Source organism: Haplochromis burtoni, unplaced genomic scaffold, assembly GCF_018398535.1.
Source record: "Haplochromis burtoni strain Fernald_Lab_line unplaced genomic scaffold, NCSU_Asbu1 Contig_111, whole genome shotgun sequence".
Taxonomy (NCBI): domain Eukaryota; kingdom Metazoa; phylum Chordata; class Actinopteri; order Cichliformes; family Cichlidae; genus Haplochromis; species Haplochromis burtoni.
Window position 1 is genome coordinate 139,196 of NW_024582472.1, and position 19,036 is coordinate 158,231.

General features: G+C 43.3%; 1 protein-coding gene across 2 annotated transcripts in view; it reads right to left on the reverse strand.

Annotated features, from left to right (window-relative positions):
- Positions 1-6: 6 nt before the first annotated feature.
- znrf3 (zinc and ring finger 3) overlaps positions 7-19,036 on the reverse strand; it is a 64,938-nt gene continuing 45,908 nt past the window's right edge. Inside the window, exons 3-8 of one of the 2 annotated variants that reach the window (XM_005928893.3) lie at positions 9,714-9,788; positions 7,276-7,407; positions 6,336-6,443; positions 4,826-4,993; positions 1,953-2,055; positions 7-1,871 (exon numbers count right to left, since the gene is read on the reverse strand). In XM_005928893.3, the coding sequence (XP_005928955.1) occupies positions 127-1,871; positions 1,953-2,055; positions 4,826-4,993; positions 6,336-6,443; positions 7,276-7,407; positions 9,714-9,788 (2,331 nt within the window). In that variant the 3' untranslated portion in view covers positions 7-126. Of the gene's footprint in view, positions 1,872-1,952; positions 2,056-4,825; positions 4,994-6,335; positions 6,447-7,275; positions 7,408-9,713; positions 9,789-19,036 lie in introns of both variants that reach the window. The other variant, XM_005928892.3, reaches the window with a different exon arrangement.

Consider the following 19,036-nt stretch of genomic DNA (forward strand, 5'->3'; position numbering starts at 1 on the left):
ATCCACACAATCTAAGATGATAACATTCAGTGCTCAGAGAGCAAGGCTAGAACAAGGCAACTGAGGGTTTCAATGATTGACTGACACGGTACCACATACATTGTCCCATTCTTTCAGGACTCAGGTTCATATGCCCAAACCTCCCTCATATGTTGAAGTACTGCTTCCCAGTACAGTGGGGCTTGCAGAGAGCTGAGGGTGAAACAAAGCCCTGGTCTCCTCCTCTTGAAGGTATGGGTGACCTCTAAACTGTCCTGAGGTGAAGTACCTGTCCGTGGGCTCACGCTGCTCCCCTGTCTGCAACTCCGTCTCCACTGTGACACTGACTGGTAATAAACTGCTCTGGGTCTCTGCCCCTGTACCCGATTCACAATCTGTGTCCTCAGGAATAATGGGTATTCTCTGGTTGAGTTCGCAGCAGCCCTGTCCTGAGCAGGCCTCTGAGTCTGCGTGTGCATACTGCACATTAACAGCGTAGTCCTCAGTATAACGCCCTGCTGTGGCCCTGTGGACTTTCATCTCTTTGTAGAAGCAGCAAGGCAGCCCTTCATAGCTCACCTGCTCAGAGGAAGGGCACAATTGCTCAGAGGCAAAGTAGTTCTTGGAGGTTGACCCCTGGAAGTCCATTTCCCTGTGACAGCGTTCAGAGGCAAGACGCCCTGCTTGGTCCAAGTCCTGCCCTTTGCACTCAACATTGGGCGGAAGCACCTCAAAACAGCAGCTACAGGCTGCGGCCCCGAGCTCCCCCGACTCCTCTTGTGCCCCCTGTCCCCTGTCACCTCCGGCAGCCTCTGAAGCCCCGGCTGAGGTAGTACTATTGTTGCTGTTCTCCCTGGGTTCCAGTGATGAGCGACTGCTATAGTTGGGCTCCAAACTGCAGTTGGAGAGATGGTCCCCCATGTTATATCCTGAAGCTCCAGCTGGGAGCTGGAGGCAGTCATGTCCCAAGGGTGCAGGGGAAGATGAGTCCTCAGCTGAAACTGTGTTGCAAGCCGTAGCTCCCGCTTCCCCCCCGGAGCCCCGACACGGACTCTTGCTCCGGTAAACGTAAGGATCGTAGTCGCTGCTCAGTGAGCTGCGGAAAGTAGAGCAGCTACCGTAGACCCCCTGGTTGCTGACTTCAGTACAGTCCAACATGGAGTCACTGGAGGAACAATGGCACTGGCCAGAGCTGCTGCTGCTGCTATCACTGCCAGGACAGTCAGCGAGGTAGCCGCTGCACACTGAGCGGTGCCCGTGATAGCAGCTAAGGCCAGAAGTGCTGCCATTATCAGCTATCCTTGAAGAAGACGCAGGTGCCATGTGTACCACCGTGGGGTACAACAGCCCTTGCTGAAAAGCCCTGCTGTGGTGGCTCTTGTGGACCCCTCCTCCACCAAGCTGCCCTGGCACAGCAGATCCTTGGCCACCATCAGGAGGTTGAGGGAAAGTCAGCCCCTGAAAGTAGTAGTGCTGGTACATAGTTTCATACTGCGAAAAACAGGCTGCCCGGGAGAAGTTGCGATTATGGATTTTGGGTCTTTTAAACGTAACATGATGAGGCTGTGAAGGGTAAGCAGGGGGTCCACGGTGCTCTAATCCACAGTGATGAGGGTTGATTGAATGCTCCAGGAGAGTAGGGTGGTAGCTCCGGAGAAAGGCCGACGTCGATTGGGGTGGGTACAGACCTTGGGGATCTGGGTGCTGGTCCACAGTGAGCACCGTGATTGGGTTGCCATGCGGGTCCATGCTGGTTCTAGTTGGGTAAGCTGTCACCTGACCAGCACGGTGCACCCTTCCCGGGTAATGAACTGGCAGGACCACTCGTTGCCTGCCATGAACTGGATTGCCGGGGTCCATGCATGCTGGTCCTGGATTTCCCTTCTTTTGCTCTGTGATGACAAATAAAACAACATTTAGAAACATTTCTAAAAGGGACCCTCAGCATAACCAGAGGTTGAACATCAACTCACCAATGATGTTGTGTCTGCAGTGGGGACAGGTGTGATGTTGGAGCAGCCAGGGGTCGACACATTTCTTATGAAATCTGTGGGCACAAGGGATAACCCGCAGCTCCTGCAGGAGAAAATAAAAAAATTCAGCAGTTAATCTTCATGCACTGTCAAAGCACAAACAGCAGCAAATACAGCAATGAAATATATCAAACGCATGCTCTTATTTTTAATTACGCTGATATAATCTTTTTAAATCTCATAATACTGTGCGATAAATAATTCATTCTAGAAATATTTTAAAAAACATTCAATATATCTGGTTTATGTCAGTGGTTAAAAAAAAAATCAAATGATTAATGTAAAAAATAAATTAATTAAATTAAAAAAATCAAACACACAAACAAGTCATTTAGTTTTTGGGGGTTTTTCTTAAACCCAGTTAAGACATTTTCAACATTTTCAAGCCAATTAATTTCTTACCAATAAGTCATTCATATGTATATTGCATTAAAGGAGTCCTAATATCTTGATGCATGCTCATGTTCGTACTTTCCAACGGAGAAATGTTTTCGGTCTCCACAAAGAAAGAAAGTCACATGGAACAGTGACGAAACGTTTCTCCGACAGAAAACATCCTGATGAGCAGAATCAGCTTTCAGGGCTTTCAAGCTCCATATGTCCATCCTTGGTTACTAAAAGAGTGACTGCAGTATAAAAAGATTTCCTCATTTTATCTGCAGGAAACAAGCCATTTATTTCCATTTACCCACCCTTTAAGCCAGCGTTCCCCTGATTCCTTTAATACAGCTATCATCTAATTGGCTGCTGCTTGCAAACAAAAGATTTGAACGGCAGGTGGGTGGGGGCGTTGTATTTATAGCTCTGTCCCTAAGATGACCATATTAGCGATAAACCCATCCTCTCTGACATCATACAGAGCCTAGAGACAACTCGCACATACTCTGATAACATTATTTGAAACTTCCCATGTATCCAACAGGTCTCCTTTAAAAACACATTTTATATGTATTATTTCATAGTTGCAGTTGTATTATATATGCAGAAAAGTTTAAGAAAGTGTGAATTAATGTGAACTTAAGAGAAGCCTGGTGTCCAGAAGGTGGCAGCAAAGCTACACTGAACGGTTATCGGTTGATCGTGAGTCTAATTGACTTTTTAACACTAACTTGACATCATGGGACAAACACAATACTTAACTAGACTCACACCACAGTAAAATGCAACTTTAATGCTCAATGAAGCCACGTTTTCAAACAAAGCAGGCTTTTACTCATACACCATTAAATATGATAATTTTCCATTCGAAGAATTCCAAAGTATTAAACCAGGAGCACTGGTTTTCCAGCTACAACTCTTTCACTGCCACAAATACTTTACTGTGTGGCTTAATATGACTCATCTTTAGGCTCTTTTGTTGCTTGGTTCACTGCTCAAAAACAGCTTTGATGCCATTCAGTCTTTTATATCGCCACTTCCTCTGTGCAATCCTGGCGCCATGCTTTGTTCTGTTTTCTTCTCCTCCTTACCGAAGACACACATAACCACAAACTCTCGCGCACACACACACACACACACACCACTACGTCCCTTCTGGGCACTGGGGTTTGTCCCCCCCATCATCGTTGAACGAGGATGAGCAATGCTCTTACTGTAAATCTACAAAGATTAGGATACATAATTTGACAATGACTCCTTGAAGGATTAAAGAAGGCCACAATGTGAAAACAGGAAGCCTAATCACAATCCAGTGCACTCTGGGTACCCTTATCTCTCCAGGTGCTCTGAAAGACTGAGCTAAACATCTAAAAAGGTAGCGGAAAGCGTGTCACTAAAGATCGCAGGACTGCGGTCCCCGAGCACATCAGGGGGACTTCCATTCCATTGTCCATAAAAACTGCATTATGTTTCATGTCAACAGAATATGCAATGAAAAGAAAACAAACGAGGCGGGTGGATGACCGCTTTAGCACGACCAGAGTTAAGCATTCTGACTCCCATATGGTTCACTTATGCCTGCGTGAACCTTGAAGCGTTTAAAAGCATCCATCTCAATGCAGATGTTTTACATTAGTCCTGCGTTTGTGTTGAACTTTTCGGTGTTTTGCAAAGTGTCACTCAAACTGTTAGTCTGGACTGCATTATTATGCATTTTGCTTTAACAGTTTGAAATATTCTCATTTAAAAAAAATCTGATTTAAAGAAACAAAACGTGTCGGCAGTTATCAAATAAAAGTGCTTTGCTTTGTTACAAGCAGACAACATTCAGCACATAGTCTTTCCTAATCCAGCTTTGCTTTATTTTCTTCCCTTTCATCCATGGTCATCTTTTTATTTGTGCAGATTTATAACATTTTGCTCAGTTTTATTATCAATTTCTCTGTTTTAAAAGACACTGGGGCGACCGTGGCACTGGGGGTTGGGAAGCGCATCTTTAACCGGAAGGTCGCCGGGTTCGATCCCCGGGCTCTCTGTCCTGGTCGTTGTGTCCTTGGGCAAGACACTTTACCCTACTGCCACTGGTGTTGGCCAGAGGGGCCGATGGCGCGATATGGCAGCCTCGCTTCTGTCAGTCTGCCCCAGGGCAGTTGTGTCTGCACCTGTAGCTGCCTCCACCAGTGTGTGAATGTGAGAGTGAATGCATAGTGGCATTGTAAAGCGCTTTGGGTGCCTTGAAAAGCGCTATATAAATCCAATCCATTATTATTTTTAAACAGTGCTACACGCAAAGAAAGTTTGATTGATTGATAATATGGTCTGTCACGAAGGCGGCCCAAAAAAAAAAAAAAACCTATGTGAAGCTTCAGAGAAGTGAAATAACTCCTTCATTCCTTCCAGATTTCAGGGTACCCCAGGTAAAAAACTCTTCTTACCTCACCATCGATGTACTTCTCCAGACAAATGGCACAGTCAGAGGTGGAGCTGCTGCTCAGCGAATCAGAGGCTCCGCAGCTGCTCTCGCGCTGTCCCTTGCCTTTGGCCTTGAACTTTCTTGTCTCCATCTTTTCCAGAGCCTGGATGGCCATTCTGTTCATCGAGCTCTGTGGAGAGGAGGAGGGTGTGGCACAGTGTCAGAGGGGGTAGCAGCACATTTGAGACCAACATCTGACTTTTGCACGACCTTTTGAAGCAAAGTTGACATAAAAGCTGAGATGAGCGATTTCAAAAGAAATTCCATTAAAGTGTCTACACATTACTGTTGGCAAGTGTGCGTTTTGGGGGGGCTGACATCATGATTTAACACTTCTCCCTCTGACACAGTGCATCATTTTGCAATATTTCACTGATGCATGAGCATCTTTCTGGTTTTAATTCCCTGTCCTCGTTTCATCTTTTAATTTGCTTTGCGTTGCCTTAAAATTGTTACTTATTAGGAAATGTTGACTGATAAGTCGGCACGTACAGAGCTGCCTACTAGGATTAAACTAAATGACTCGTGTGGAGCAGACATTGTGATTTATAGTACTGAGTGCCTAAACTGATGGTGCATCACTTGTTTACAAGACACGGTTATTTATGCTCTGGCTTAACTAAATCACGTCTCCACAGGGTATTATCCCAGGTCACAACCCACACCCTGATTAGCAAGAGAGCAATGAATTTGGGATGAAAGGAATTCCCATCACAGGGTTAACAAACAGAAAACACGAGGACTTTAAAAGTTCAGGATTTTCCGTCTGTTAATTAACTCGAGTCGCGCGAGGACGATCCCTTGAGGAATCCTTCATTAAAACCAAAAAAGTAACGTAATGGATTTACAGTTACTGTTTAAGCAATATTTACACCACAAGCAGTTCATTAATTCTTCACATTTTGAGAAGGAAATGGTTGTTACGTGTGATAAATCCGCCCTCGGTGTGAGGCGAGTTCACTTAATTAACCACCAAACGAAGTCACGACCACGTCATCTGCTGCTGCGACACACACCCCCTTACATAGCCACACATACACACGCACATAAAAAGGAGGAAAGTGTGCACAGGCTGCGAACGCAGACACAAATGTCTGCTGGCAGGATTACACCTGTCTCGACGAATGCCGCGACAGGTTTTACGCGCCGTCATGACATCTCTGTACGCTTGGCTCCTCCAGCCAGCCTCGCATCAGCATTAACTGAATGCTAATCCTGATTCATGCACCCGACGTAAGCCTCCACCGAGAGCTTTTTGTCGGCACAGAAGGGGAATCAATCAGCGGCAGAGCTTCTGTCGCCTGACGCAACGCCTCCAACTCCCACTAAAGTCGTGCTGACTGGAAAAACAAGGCATGGCGTTGTATATCTGGGTGTGTTTTCAGCACGACGCTGGCATACGTTTGGTTGTGACACACACAGACTGGCATATTATGAAACAGTTTCTCAAGTTATTTGAGCTCCTCACTAACCTGGCTTCTTCTCTGCTTCAGTTTGATCTTGATGAGCAAAATGAGGCAAACCAACGACACCACCACGAAGAAGGCCAGAAAGATGCCCATGTCAAAATACTCTGTGGGCTGCTGTGGGAAAAGGAAAGCAACAGAAACACATGCGTCTCATTAAAAGGGTTATTTCATCGTATAAAGACTTGCATTTAAAAGAAAGAAAATTCCTTTTACTGGCATTTCGACATATTTGATTATAGTTTTTGTTACTTGCTCAGCAGACCAGAACACGCAAAGCTGTGACTCATTCGCCGCTCAATGCAAATAATATAAAATGCGACCTTCATGCATAATTCAGTGGCGTGTTAAAGAACAGATACGTGGATGATTATGCATGCTGGCCAGTTCACTTTGCCGTGTGCATCACTGTCTTCTCACTCTGTCAGTAATTTGCACAGGTTCGAGCTACAACTACACAGTTGAGACCATTCTGCAGACTAGAGCTGAAACGAGTCAGTAGCAATAATAATACGTTGTTTTTGTTTTTTTACTACACTGCTACACTACTGCTCCCTGAAAAGTCTCTCTCATCACCAATCCTTTCTCTTGAGGTTTCATTATGTCAAGTTATTTGACCTCAAAGTGTGCAGGTCTCTTATCAAATATTCCAAGCAAACAAACAGCTCTTTGAACGGCTGATATTAATCTCTCAAAGTGCTGCGAAAAAGTCTTTGGCCTCGGGGCAGCAAAGAGCAGAGAAGAAAGGAATAGGGGTCAGATTTCACAGCTGGAATTTTCGTTTGTCTTCACATCCAAAGCTTCTCTGCGCCGTTTTGCCGCGTGGGCCTCACAAACATGTTCACCTCATCCCCAAGTTCCTCACATGCGCCTGAGATTTGTCCCACACACATGCACTCCATCTACACTGAGCGATTTTGAGGGTTTTTTGTGAGTAAGCACTTACCCTCGGTGGCCTGTGTTGTATCCGAGCACGGGCCACTTTCTGCTTGTTGACGATGTTCATCAGTTTGACGGCGTCGTTGCCCTTCACGTAAACCACCGGCCGCTTCAAGGGATCCTCAGCAACCTGGTTGAGCTGAAGAGGAGACAGAGAAAGAAGACACGTGAGACCTCGTGTGAAGATAATGAGAGAAACTCACATTATCTGAATGTTACTGTTTAAGGCTTTCTTATATGTAGGTTATTTTTAGATGATCAAAAAAAATCATCTTTCTTTTTTTTTTTTTCCATAAAACATGGACGTAGCTTTCCAGTGTTGTTCGTGGCGACAGCTATGGTTCCAATCAGAGCTCTGGTCCTAAAGAAGTGTGGGTGAACCTCTTTCTGTACTGACCCTGTAAACACTTTACTGTTGAGCTTATGCACTCGGTCACTAGTTTTCAGTCTATTTTGTAAATCTCGGTTATTCTGTTTCATAATGGAGGATTATCTGTGGTATTAGTCAATCGCAAGTTAACCGATAAGTTTGTGCTTTCACAGTCAGAACTACCCTTCCTCCTTAATTAGTGGAAATAGCGGATCCCTCGTCTCCAGGGGACGCCACAGTGGGTCGCTCCGCATGTTTTGATTCAGGCAAAGTCTTAAGCCAGATCCCCTTCCTGTCGCAAACCCCAGGGGAGATGTGTGTGTCTGTCTGGAATCAAAGCAGACCACTGCAATATGGAGGTACGGACAGGTTGAACCTTTGTTTTTTTTTAGCTCCATTATAGTTTTAATTTCAAGCTGTTTTTATATATGTAAAAACAGTTAATGGAAAGGGTTGCTTGAGCTGAAGTTTGGTCTGTGGATATTAAACCTTGAGCTCAAATGCATTTGTGTCAAATATGCAAAAATGAGGCCTTTTTAATTATGCCCAGGACTGATTGTTCTTTTTTATTCAACTCCAACAATTTTAAACCACTCTCTGGTGGATTGTTCTAGACCAATTAACATATGTAGTGTGAGACAAAGAGGATATGAGGCAAAGAGAAACCGGTGACCTTTGTGAATGTAAAAAGTTTTAAACTTTTCCCAGCTGGGAAAAATGACCTATAGGCCCGAGACATGGAAACTGCGGCCACGTTTGCCAGAGGGAGTAGGAGGAAATAGTCAGTGAATAGTATGTTCTGGCTTTTGAGTCAGTTGGCATACTCCTTTACTCCTCCTCGCCCTCTCTGTTCTTCCCGCTCGTCTGCTGGTTGGAATCTGTAATTTGAAAAGCCCAAGGGAAATACCGAAGATATATTCACATTGCTATTTCTTCTGCTGTCGTCATGTTCCCCAGTGAATTACTGTATGTTCTGGTTTAAAAGTATAGATGCTGAAACTTTTGATCTCCCGCTTGATTCTGGTGAGCTGCTCTTACTCTGAGAAACGATTCCACTGCAACTCGAGTTTCCCCTTTAACAAGTAATGCCCCAATAAAAACTAGCTAAAAATAAAAATACAGTACACAAGCACAAAGTTAACCATAAACTTAACTTTTCCCAAAACAAGTGGCACTTGGCCCCACATTACAGTATAAACAGAGGAAAAAGGAGGTCAAGTACATTAAGTTTATAAAGCTTCTCCTAATTTTGGCCCCAGGACCTTAATTCTCTTTAAGCTCCTCCTCCCTGCCCCTCGGCCTTGTGACTCCTGTCTCTGCTGATCGGGCTGCTCTGACTGGAAAAGCCTCTCGGGGGAATTTAACACAGCCGCCTAGCGCTGCCTTTCATGTGGTCTGCGCGCAATCCCTTTTATCTCTCAGCTACGCGCTTTATGATCCGGCAGCAGAGAAGAAGAGGCGAGGAGAGAGGGAAAAAAAACCCTGCAAGTCCAGGCCTGGTGTGGCAGGGATGAATACCACAGGAGAATTCTTGCGACAAAGGCGTTCAAGAGGAGCAACTCGAGTATTATACCTCTTAACGGCAGAGACACGGGAGTCAGGAATACTGTCTCGATTTGTGTGACAAGAGATATGCTTTCTTACTTTAGCCTGTGCTCCCCTAAACTTGCACTCAAAGAACGCTCTCAGGAGGTGAGGTAAAGTATGCTACCTGTGCAATTGTGAGCTCAACAGAGTTTGGTCATGGTCTAGTGAAAGCTGAACCTGGATATCAATTTTCAGTCCTCACAGAGTGTAGTGCACTCCTCCAAACACAAGTTGGGAGAGTTGAAAGGCCCGGAATGGCTGAATGCGCGAGGCTGATCCGCGTGCTTTTGAACAGAACTAAAGATAGAAAGATCATTGTTTGTACACACACACACTCATACACTGCCAGCCAGAAGGGCAGGGCAAGCTGCTAAGCTTCATTCAGAAATGAAAAGCGGAGAGTCTTTCACGGAGAGACCGAGACAGATTAGACTGTTTCAGTGCTGTTGAGAGCGTGAATGCCGGAGTAATTCTCTGTGTGTACAAACCTGGTCGATGGCATCCGGATTCTCAGATACATCAAAGATGACGGCTGTGGCTCCCCGCTGCACCGCTCTCTTTGCCTGCCAACACAGAACAAAGTAATCATTAGATATATTGAGGAAAAATAGCCGGGGAATGCATAATCATACCGATAAAGACACTCAACTCCCAAGGTTGGATTTCACATTTTACTCAAGGCCACTAGAGGGAGTTCTCTGCCCGAGTGTAACCTTCACACACATTATCTGAAGTGAGAAAACGAGAAGGAAAAATTAAACCGAACAGATGAGACGTAAACAAGCCGGGGACAACATTTGCTTGGATGCACATGTGGCTTTCTCCACCATGAAGTCATTCCACGTATATCTGCGCAATATTAAGTTAATAATACGACAGAGACTTAAACACTTCCGTAAGGAACTAACGCATGCACAGCTCCATGTGATGCAACTCTGCTGTGCAGGTTTAGAAAAGTTAAATAAAGTTATCATGGATTTCCTGCTGTTAAAACTGTGAGCTCCTTTCATCTGAGAGGGGGGAAAGTCATAACACAGAGGCCTTTTGAAGAGTTCTGCTAAAGGCAAAAGATAAAGGAAATGCTTGGATCTGCAGAACCCTGAGTATCTCCTTGCAGAATCCAAATTGGCTTCCCCTCGTCAGGGAAAAAAAAAAAAAAAAAAAAAATAGTTCCTTTATCTTAACTCCTGCCTTCCCCTACAACCCGTTCTCACCCCGCCTGATTCACGGTGCCCTATTTAGACAGCGTTTTGATGTCTACACTACATGATCTAAAAGAGCGCGGCTGGATCATATCCTGGTATTATCAAGTGCCCTTGGGCTCTTGCCAGCGTTCTTCATAACTGGAGGGAACAGGGACGGGGGGTGAAGATCAAAGTGACAATGCACAGTGCTGTGACTCCGCTGCCGACTGGCTGCAGAGTGTCACCGCTCCACTCTGCAGGCACGGAGGACGGACACGGAGTGGGGACAGGGAGCGGTGGTATGTGCGGGGGAGGCACAATTGCTCTTTTCCCAACATATCATGTTGATTTCTGAGGTAACAACATTCAACAATGGGATGTTGAGCAACTTTCAACATCATTTGTCAAAAAGGCAGCCATGTAGTTCAGTAGAAAGACCACCGTGGGTCTCAAAAAGGCCCTCAGCGCTCCTCAAATCAAAGGCTTGTAAAGCCCTCGGTGCGCTATTCAAGTTTTATTTGTCTAATTGGTAGCTATATGGCACATCATGTCACAAAGGCTTCAACTGACAATAATTGCTGACTAATTTATCAATTACTTGTCATGAGTGAGTCTATAGGATGGCAGAGAATTGTAAAAACAGGCCACTAAAGGTCCTGTGTAAAAATGAGGAGTGAAGAAAAGTAAAAAGGCTTTTAAATTCAAAATAATCCATTATTTAATATCATTTTTGTGACTTTACCCTAGATTAGCTCTTCTACAGGATGCTTGCGTGACACTCTTAAGTTTCCTGTGTTTCCTGAGTCTGTAGGAAGGTGGTAATGATTAACATAGCTGTCCAAGAACAAGCAGGTGAAGTTAAAGCAAGTTTGAAATAAACTTTTTCCAACTTAACTGGCAGCTTTTAATTCCTTTACACAGTCCACTGTTACTATTTGCATTCACAGCAAATAATGAAACTGTATAGAATAGTTAGATTTTCAGTACATGGGCTTATTTTACAGCACAGGGGAAGAAAAACAAAAGGAACAAAAGTCCTCTGATGGGGGGGGGGCTTGACTCTGAGTGACTGAGTGAACATCAGCTTCAGGAAAATGTAAACATATCATGTCTCTGAATTTCAAGCTGTCTTAATTAGATTTCCCCTTGGCTTAATCCATAGACAAGATGTTTATGAATCTGGCTTTCATAGCTCATTAAAGACTAATTAACTAAACAAACTGAATCAATCATTCCCAGCAGTGAAGGAAAGCCCCATGAAAAACAACAGCAACACGCAATAAATACAAGCGCTTCCAACTTTCTCTTTCGTTCTGCTTCCTTTACATAAACTAGCATTGCTCTTTTCTTTCTCCGTTTTTCTTTAACTTTTGTACTTGGAAAGTTCAAAAGCGAGCGGTGTGGAATCGGCTTTTCCCTCTCACCCAGTTTTCTCTCAGCTCCACGCTGCCAGGCTCCAGCCCCCATTTAATTCAGCACAAGTCTGCTCCTTTGATGTTAGCTCTCCCAGTTAATAATTAATAGCTCTTGGTAAGACGCTTTGAGAAGAAAGAGATCTCCCTCCTGAAGAATCTCCACTCGGGCAGGCCCGCGCTGCAGTGCAGGGACTTGCCTGATGACAACAAAAATGCACCCACAGGCAAACTGGCTTGCTTTAAAAAAACACCATAAAAAAATTACAATCTTCGGACACCAAAAGATGGATTAATACGGTTAAAAAATTTGCTCAGAACTAAAATACGGTTTGTTTCAGTGAGTCAAACTGGGTTTAACGAGACATTGTGCAAGAAATCTGAGACAGCACCAAGTCGTCTGTGGTAAACCTTTCAAAAAAAGATGAATTGCACAGTAGAAAAGTGGGCTTTCATTGAGATTCAACAGGGATTTCAAAGAGGTCTGGTCATTAAGCTTATCGGGAAGGAAGTCACGATGGCGTTTTGATCTTCTCATTCGTACTTAAAGACGAGATCAAGACCGACCGATGCTGTCAGCTATTTCAGCGATGAATGTTGCAATAAGACAGAAAGTTGCCTGACAAGTAACAGTTTACAATATTTGGGTTTTATAAAAACTAATATAACATTAAAGGGTGAATTGTTCAAGAAACAAGGAGATGGGAATTTTGGTGGTATATTTACCACCATGTACTGGTACATTGTCAACATATTACATATGTGGACAATGATAAAATGTAGTGATGTAATTATGGAACTATTTCTTTAGTGTAGTGTAATTTCATAAAATACAACAAACTGTTATTTAAGTTACTCCCAAGCACCCCGGTTTGTGATAATGAGTGAATAACAATGTCATCTATAATAAAAAATATAATAAACACTAAGAAGATCATTTTACTGCAGAAGTACTTTTACTTTTGACACCTTTGAAGTGAAGTATATTTAAACAGAGCTTCTTTCACCAGTGGAGATTCACTGATCAAGAACTTGAAACACTATAAAGTGTTCAGATAATATTAGATTACCATGATTCCCCATCTTTTGTACTTTTTTACTCAACCAACAGTAGTTTGTAAGATTTGATCTTTATCCATGAATCAAAAAGTAAACATATGAGGACAAAACCCCTGCGAGGCAAACAGAGGTGGTCAAAAACAAGGCAAACCGAAAACTGTCTCACTGTGAAATCCTGCAAAAAGTTAATATTTTTCTCAAAGCTGAGACGTGATCTCTCTCCCTCTCTTGATCAGTCATCCATGCTCAAAAGTCAGCTGAACTCTCAACCCGAACTGCCTGCCAAAATGGTGGTTGGGGGGGTTTACAGGTACTTCACAATAATGCTGGCTAAACAAACTTCCCGCTGGCTCGGAGACATTAGAATTAGGGTACAATCGTCCCCGAGTGAACAAAAACCGCAGCAGAAAGCACTGAGGACTCAGTCTAGACGCAGAGGAAAATGAAAGCTATGTTTAGCATCCCTAAGTAAACCTGCCAGCTTGTAAGATCTGAGGGAGCGAAATTTTCACTCATCTGGAAAGAGTCTCTTCTCAGTGTAGAACTCACTCCGTCATTCACACGGACCGAGGGTTGGCATATTAACTCTGTGTCACACACAGAGCCATCCGTGTGTGTTTATAAATGCATGTTTAACAGAAAAACACAGGCTCACGTGGAAACCGAACTACACCTGGATACACCTGCAACATCTGTCTCACGCTCCAGCTCTTCTATCCCACTGCTACCTTTCTTCTCCTCTGCTTCCCTTGTTTTTTTTTCCTTCTTCCTCCTTCTGCTCATGCTTTCCTTTCCTGCTCCCTCTCTCTCTCTCTCTCTCTCCGCACTGCTATAATTAAGGCAATTAAGTCTTCAGAAGACTCTCCACTGCTATTATGCTGTAATTTCATGTTGCCTCCTGGCTTTACCGTTTATTAAAAGATAAAGGCATACTTTTCTCCCGTGGATTTTCTCATATGTGGTCACCCCCTCTTTTTTTTCATGTCCTTTTCTCACTCCCTTTCAGGGAAGGCATGTGTGCCAAGACATTATTTACATTCAGCTAAAATAAAATCAGAGTTTTCAATGTGGCTATGCTTCATCTGATTGGACGCCTTTGCAGCTGAGAGAAAGAAAAGCATTTCTGAAACGTCTCTCCTTTGTTCTCCGTGGATGCTGAACTTCAGCAGACAAAACCTGGCTGTATTATCGTGACATTTTCAAAACAGCAGGATTTGGAGCACTTACTCACCTTACTAATCCTTCTTCATCTCCCACCGTTTGATGTGAGCACTTCACCGACAAACTGTTGCTCTGTCGTAACATGTTTTTCTATTTACAGATACTCGACATAACTGTTTTGGCCTGTGTGTCATTTAATCAGCAGGTTTAGCGATCCTGCCGGATCTGCTTACTGTTGTGTCATGACCACTGTAATATTAAGACCGCGCTATTGTGAAATCATTTACAAGGACACAATGTCACTCAGAAAACCTTGATGTGCTAAAAACACCTGACTAGTGTTGAGTCTAGGGCTGCACGATTTTGCATAAAATGAGAATCACGATTTTTTGGCTTAGAATTGAGATCACGATTCTCTCACGATTTTCTTTTCCAGTATAAATATTTATTGCACTTATTAACTGCACATCAACTTCGTAACAGGTGAGACTGAACATAAAAACAACAAATGTCTCACGTTTTGTTGTTGCCGCAAAATGTTGTACTGCTTGAAATTCCGTCTCCACCGTTGCTCGACACTGCGTGTATAGAGCAGGTAGTGCAACAATAGAAAAACAGTTGCGGGACGGCACTGTGTAGCGTTTGTCTAGGGTGTTGATCATTTTCCTAAATCCCTCGTTTTGCATAGTGTTGATGGGAGCCATATCTTTGTTCAGGTGATAAGTGATAGCCTCCGTAATTTCTTTGTGCCTGCGGGAGTTCGACGTGTATAGGGAAGCGCTGTATAAGCTTCCCGTTATTGATGTTTGGGTGGTTGACCGGGACGGATTTTCTCCTGTCACTTTCTCGTCATCCCTGACGTGCTCTCCGTTGTTTTTCCCCTGCTAATTTTAGCAGCCAGCTTCTGTACCACGTGGTATACGGCTCCGCCCTTGTCATTTGTTGAGCAGGAAGAGTGAGCGCTTATTTTCATGCAGATTACGTCCCGGATCAAAATGCGGTACAATCGTCGTCGTCTTTTTTCCCTCTTTTTAAAAAAAATCGTTGTCATTTGGAAATGAGATCGCACATAAGTATGAATTGAGATCGCGATTTTCTAACGATTAATCGTGCAGCCCTAGTTGAGTCACCGTTCAGTTTCTGATTCCATCCTCACAAACTTTTGAACTCGCCCATTCGCTCCCTTTTTTTTTTTTTTTTAAATATTAATGCTTTCTCGCAGCTGCAGCGTGTTACAACAGTCCTAAGGGCAGTCTAAGGCACCATTTCAAATATTTACGGAGCACATAAAAATCCACTTGTGTGTCACACCGATGGGGGATGGGGGCCGGCAGGCCTCTGAGCTCCTCTCCATTCAACCACTTTCATATAAACTGACAGTTCACCCAAAGTAAACACACAGGGGAAAGAATCACTTAAAGCACTCAGTGAGCTCAGTGACTGCCATTAATATCCAACATGCAGATAAGAGGTGAAGTAAGGAAGTGGATGCTGACCTGGTCACCATGTGCTGAGGAGTAAGGACGCTGAATAAAAGAATGGTTTAAGCCCTAAAATTTGTTTAAGACGACAGGCAACTTTAATAATCTGCTGGCATAATGTCAATGTTACTTCATCAGGGTCTGTGCGAGTGTGCCACATGGTGCTACAGGGTTATAGCACATTTCCCACACCCACTTCTAGATTGGGTGATCCATCACGATAATCATGTCAACTCAGAAAGAAGCACGAGAGGCATCGTGTACATGCCTACCTGTTAATGCGGCTGCGGCATTGAAAGTGATAAGTAAATGTTATTAGGTCTGACCTGGTGAGACTCCCCGGGAAGCTCATTCCCAAATGAAAACATGTTCACATGGCGTCCGATCAATGGAGCGCAGGTCTGCCATAAATCATGGTTTCATTTGAGCTGCTGGGGTAAGGGTTCACTGTTCATAGGAATCACACTTTTATCTGATGTTTACAAGTTAGGTCTTTACTGCTTTTTTCTCCCTGCTTTGCCAATTTCTAGAAAAATATCTGGATGGCATATATTTGCTTGTCTTTGCCAGATTAATGACTATTAGCCATTTGTTGGTTTAAGATAGCTCACAGGCTTGGCTATCAGAGGTTTTCTATCATTTTGTAATAAACATGAAAGAAACAGTTTTGTCCCTCAAACAATAAGACTTACAACCTGCTGAGTAAGAAACATTCAAATAAAATGTGTGGTCCAACCCTTAAACCTGCTGTGAAGCAGGATGTGTGCAAGTATGTCATTTGTGTGTTTAATTTTATTATATTGATCCTGATTTGAATCATTTCATGGTAAGGTTGCTTGAATTAGACCAAATTTAACACATTTTGTTTTTATGACTCAGTATTTATGAATAGTTGTGAGATTTGTCCAGGATGACAGATTGAGAGAGATGTAGAAATCTGGAGCAGATATAATGAACTCACTATCAGACAAACTTCAGGTACACTGACCCTTGACCCCATCTCTGTGCTGCACATATAATTGACTAGGACGCATGCACACACACACACAGCATGAAATGACTATCTTTGTCACTGTGACACTGTAATCAGTTCCCCTAAGTCCAGCCAAAGGACTTTCTTTGCACTGAAGCCCCAGAGCTGAAAAATTGTAAAAAGTGAGGCAGAAAAAGCAGACATTTCCAGGTTTCCATAGGAGGCAAAGAGCTTTCACCTATAGTCACTACTCTGAGGTTTATGGTGGACAAAGACTACACATCATCTGTCATTTCTGACAAAATCAGCCGTGTTCATTATCTCTCTTGATATTGCTGGACTAAAGAAAAAAAACAGATTTTTTGGGGGCGGTCCATTGGGATTTGTCCCTCCATGGCTGATGTGTGGGACACCAGTGTCCCCTCTCCATGTCTGGATCTGCCTCAGTGCACAATATTGGGTGGCCATTCACCCATTATTGCATAACCAGCATTATACAAGTGAACTGTGCTATCAAAATATGTGTGTGTGTGTGCATGGGTGTGTGAGGGGGCACCTCTGAGGAGGCCTGCCAGTGGAACTTGGCAAGGAGCCGACCCCATTAAAGAGTTGAGACAGACAGAGAGAGAGAGAGAGAGAGGGAGGTGTAGTTGGGAGTGCTCCCTGTCCCTCATAATAAGACTCATGCATAGTCGTGCTCATGCACACTTATCTACAATACCAAGTCCTGACTTATCTAAACTAAACTCATAAAGCTCTGACAGAATCCAAAATGAAAAGTAATGCCATAAAAAAAAGCTATCAGTTCTCAATGCTGGCAAACAGTTGTGGGTGTTTGCTTTAGTCTCTGTTCAAAATGTGACCTTAAAAACACAAAGTACCAGCCATTAAACGCCGGATCAATTTTCTCTTCTTTATTCGTTGATTCGATTCTGCCTGGCTGAACTCACATTTTCCCCACATGTAGACATGATTTTATTCAGAAACATTTAAAAGAGAGAAGCATGTAAGAAGTTTGCATTTTTGTCCATCAGTAATATAAATATGAGCGCTGCTGCTGCCATCATGGATTGCAAAGTCAGAGTTGGTGGACTTTCCAAGTGGGAAATCCAACATGAGGGGGCATTCCAGCTGAAAATTCCAACCTGGAAGTTGAAATTTCAAACTTCCCACTTCAAATGGAATGCACCTTTACCTACTATTCCCAGCAGCTCTGCAGTCTGTAAAAAGCAGCATGTAATCAAAACCCATATACTAAGTATCATGTTTGCTGTGAAAATCTTTAAGCTGCATGTCACTTTATAGGAAGGAATTATAAACTTCACTTCCTAGAAGAAAAAAAATAACAAAGAAGATTACAACTAACCCATGTTTTTTAGTTTTGATGTCTTTTTCTCCAGTGAATTTGAGACACTATTAGCCCTTTTCCACTAGTACCTGCATGGCTCCACTCAGTTTTGCTTGTTTTCCATTACAATCGAGGACCACCTAATGGGGTCTGTATAGCAATGCTATAAAGTACCGTGGCGTCATTTGTACGTGGCATGAACACCACAACAATGGAGGACATCGAGGCGATGGTATAACTCCTGCTTGTCAAACTCGGACGACATTGTTGTTTTTAGTGTAGCCTTTCCCCTCGTCGCCTGGTTTCAAAAAATGGCGGTTTTGATTTTCGTGAAGGACTCATGATTCATTGAGTGACACCACCGACAAGCCAATCTGTGGCATGTGTCTGTTAACAACACATTTTTGGATCCCCACAGATTTCTTGGAATCTCGGCCGAGAAGGCCGTAACGTTTAAACATTGGCTTCAAATGTTACCATTTTTAAATGAATTTTATTCAGTGCAACAGTCAACAGTATGTTCACCTATCAGTGGCGTCATATTCTCTTTAAGCCCTCTCCCGTGGCTATAATTTCCAGGAAACACCGTAAACACCAGATGAGAATGTGCGCTTGAATGTTATAACATTGCCGTTTTTAGCGCAATTGTTTTGAACACGGATAGCAGATTGAATTAACCAAAACAAAACAAAACAAAAAAAAAAAACATGTTTTCACAGAAAACCTCAATCAGAATTATGTAAAAACGACAATGAAATCTCATTATCTTGTCATCATGTGGGAAAAAACAAAGATTACTTAGGATACACTGTGGTTTTTACAAAATGAGAGACTTTCATGAAGCATCGAGTTGAATATGGCCCTCGTTTTATCCTTGCTTTTCTTTTTAATTACATTTATTTTGGCGGGAAATTTGAGCAATGGTACGGTTTTCTTATGTGCGTCCCGAAGGCACAATAAACAACAAATGATGGATGAAGTGCAATCACTGAACTCGAACTTTTCGCAGAATACGTCGCATTTTTATCTCTCTCTGTACATAAAAATACACGAGCTCGTCTTTGCCTGTTTTGCACCACAGACAGCGTTTCCCATCTCTCCCTGTGGTTTGATGTCCTGTGGTGTCTCTCACACACACACACACACACACACACACACACACACACACACACACACACACACACACACACGTA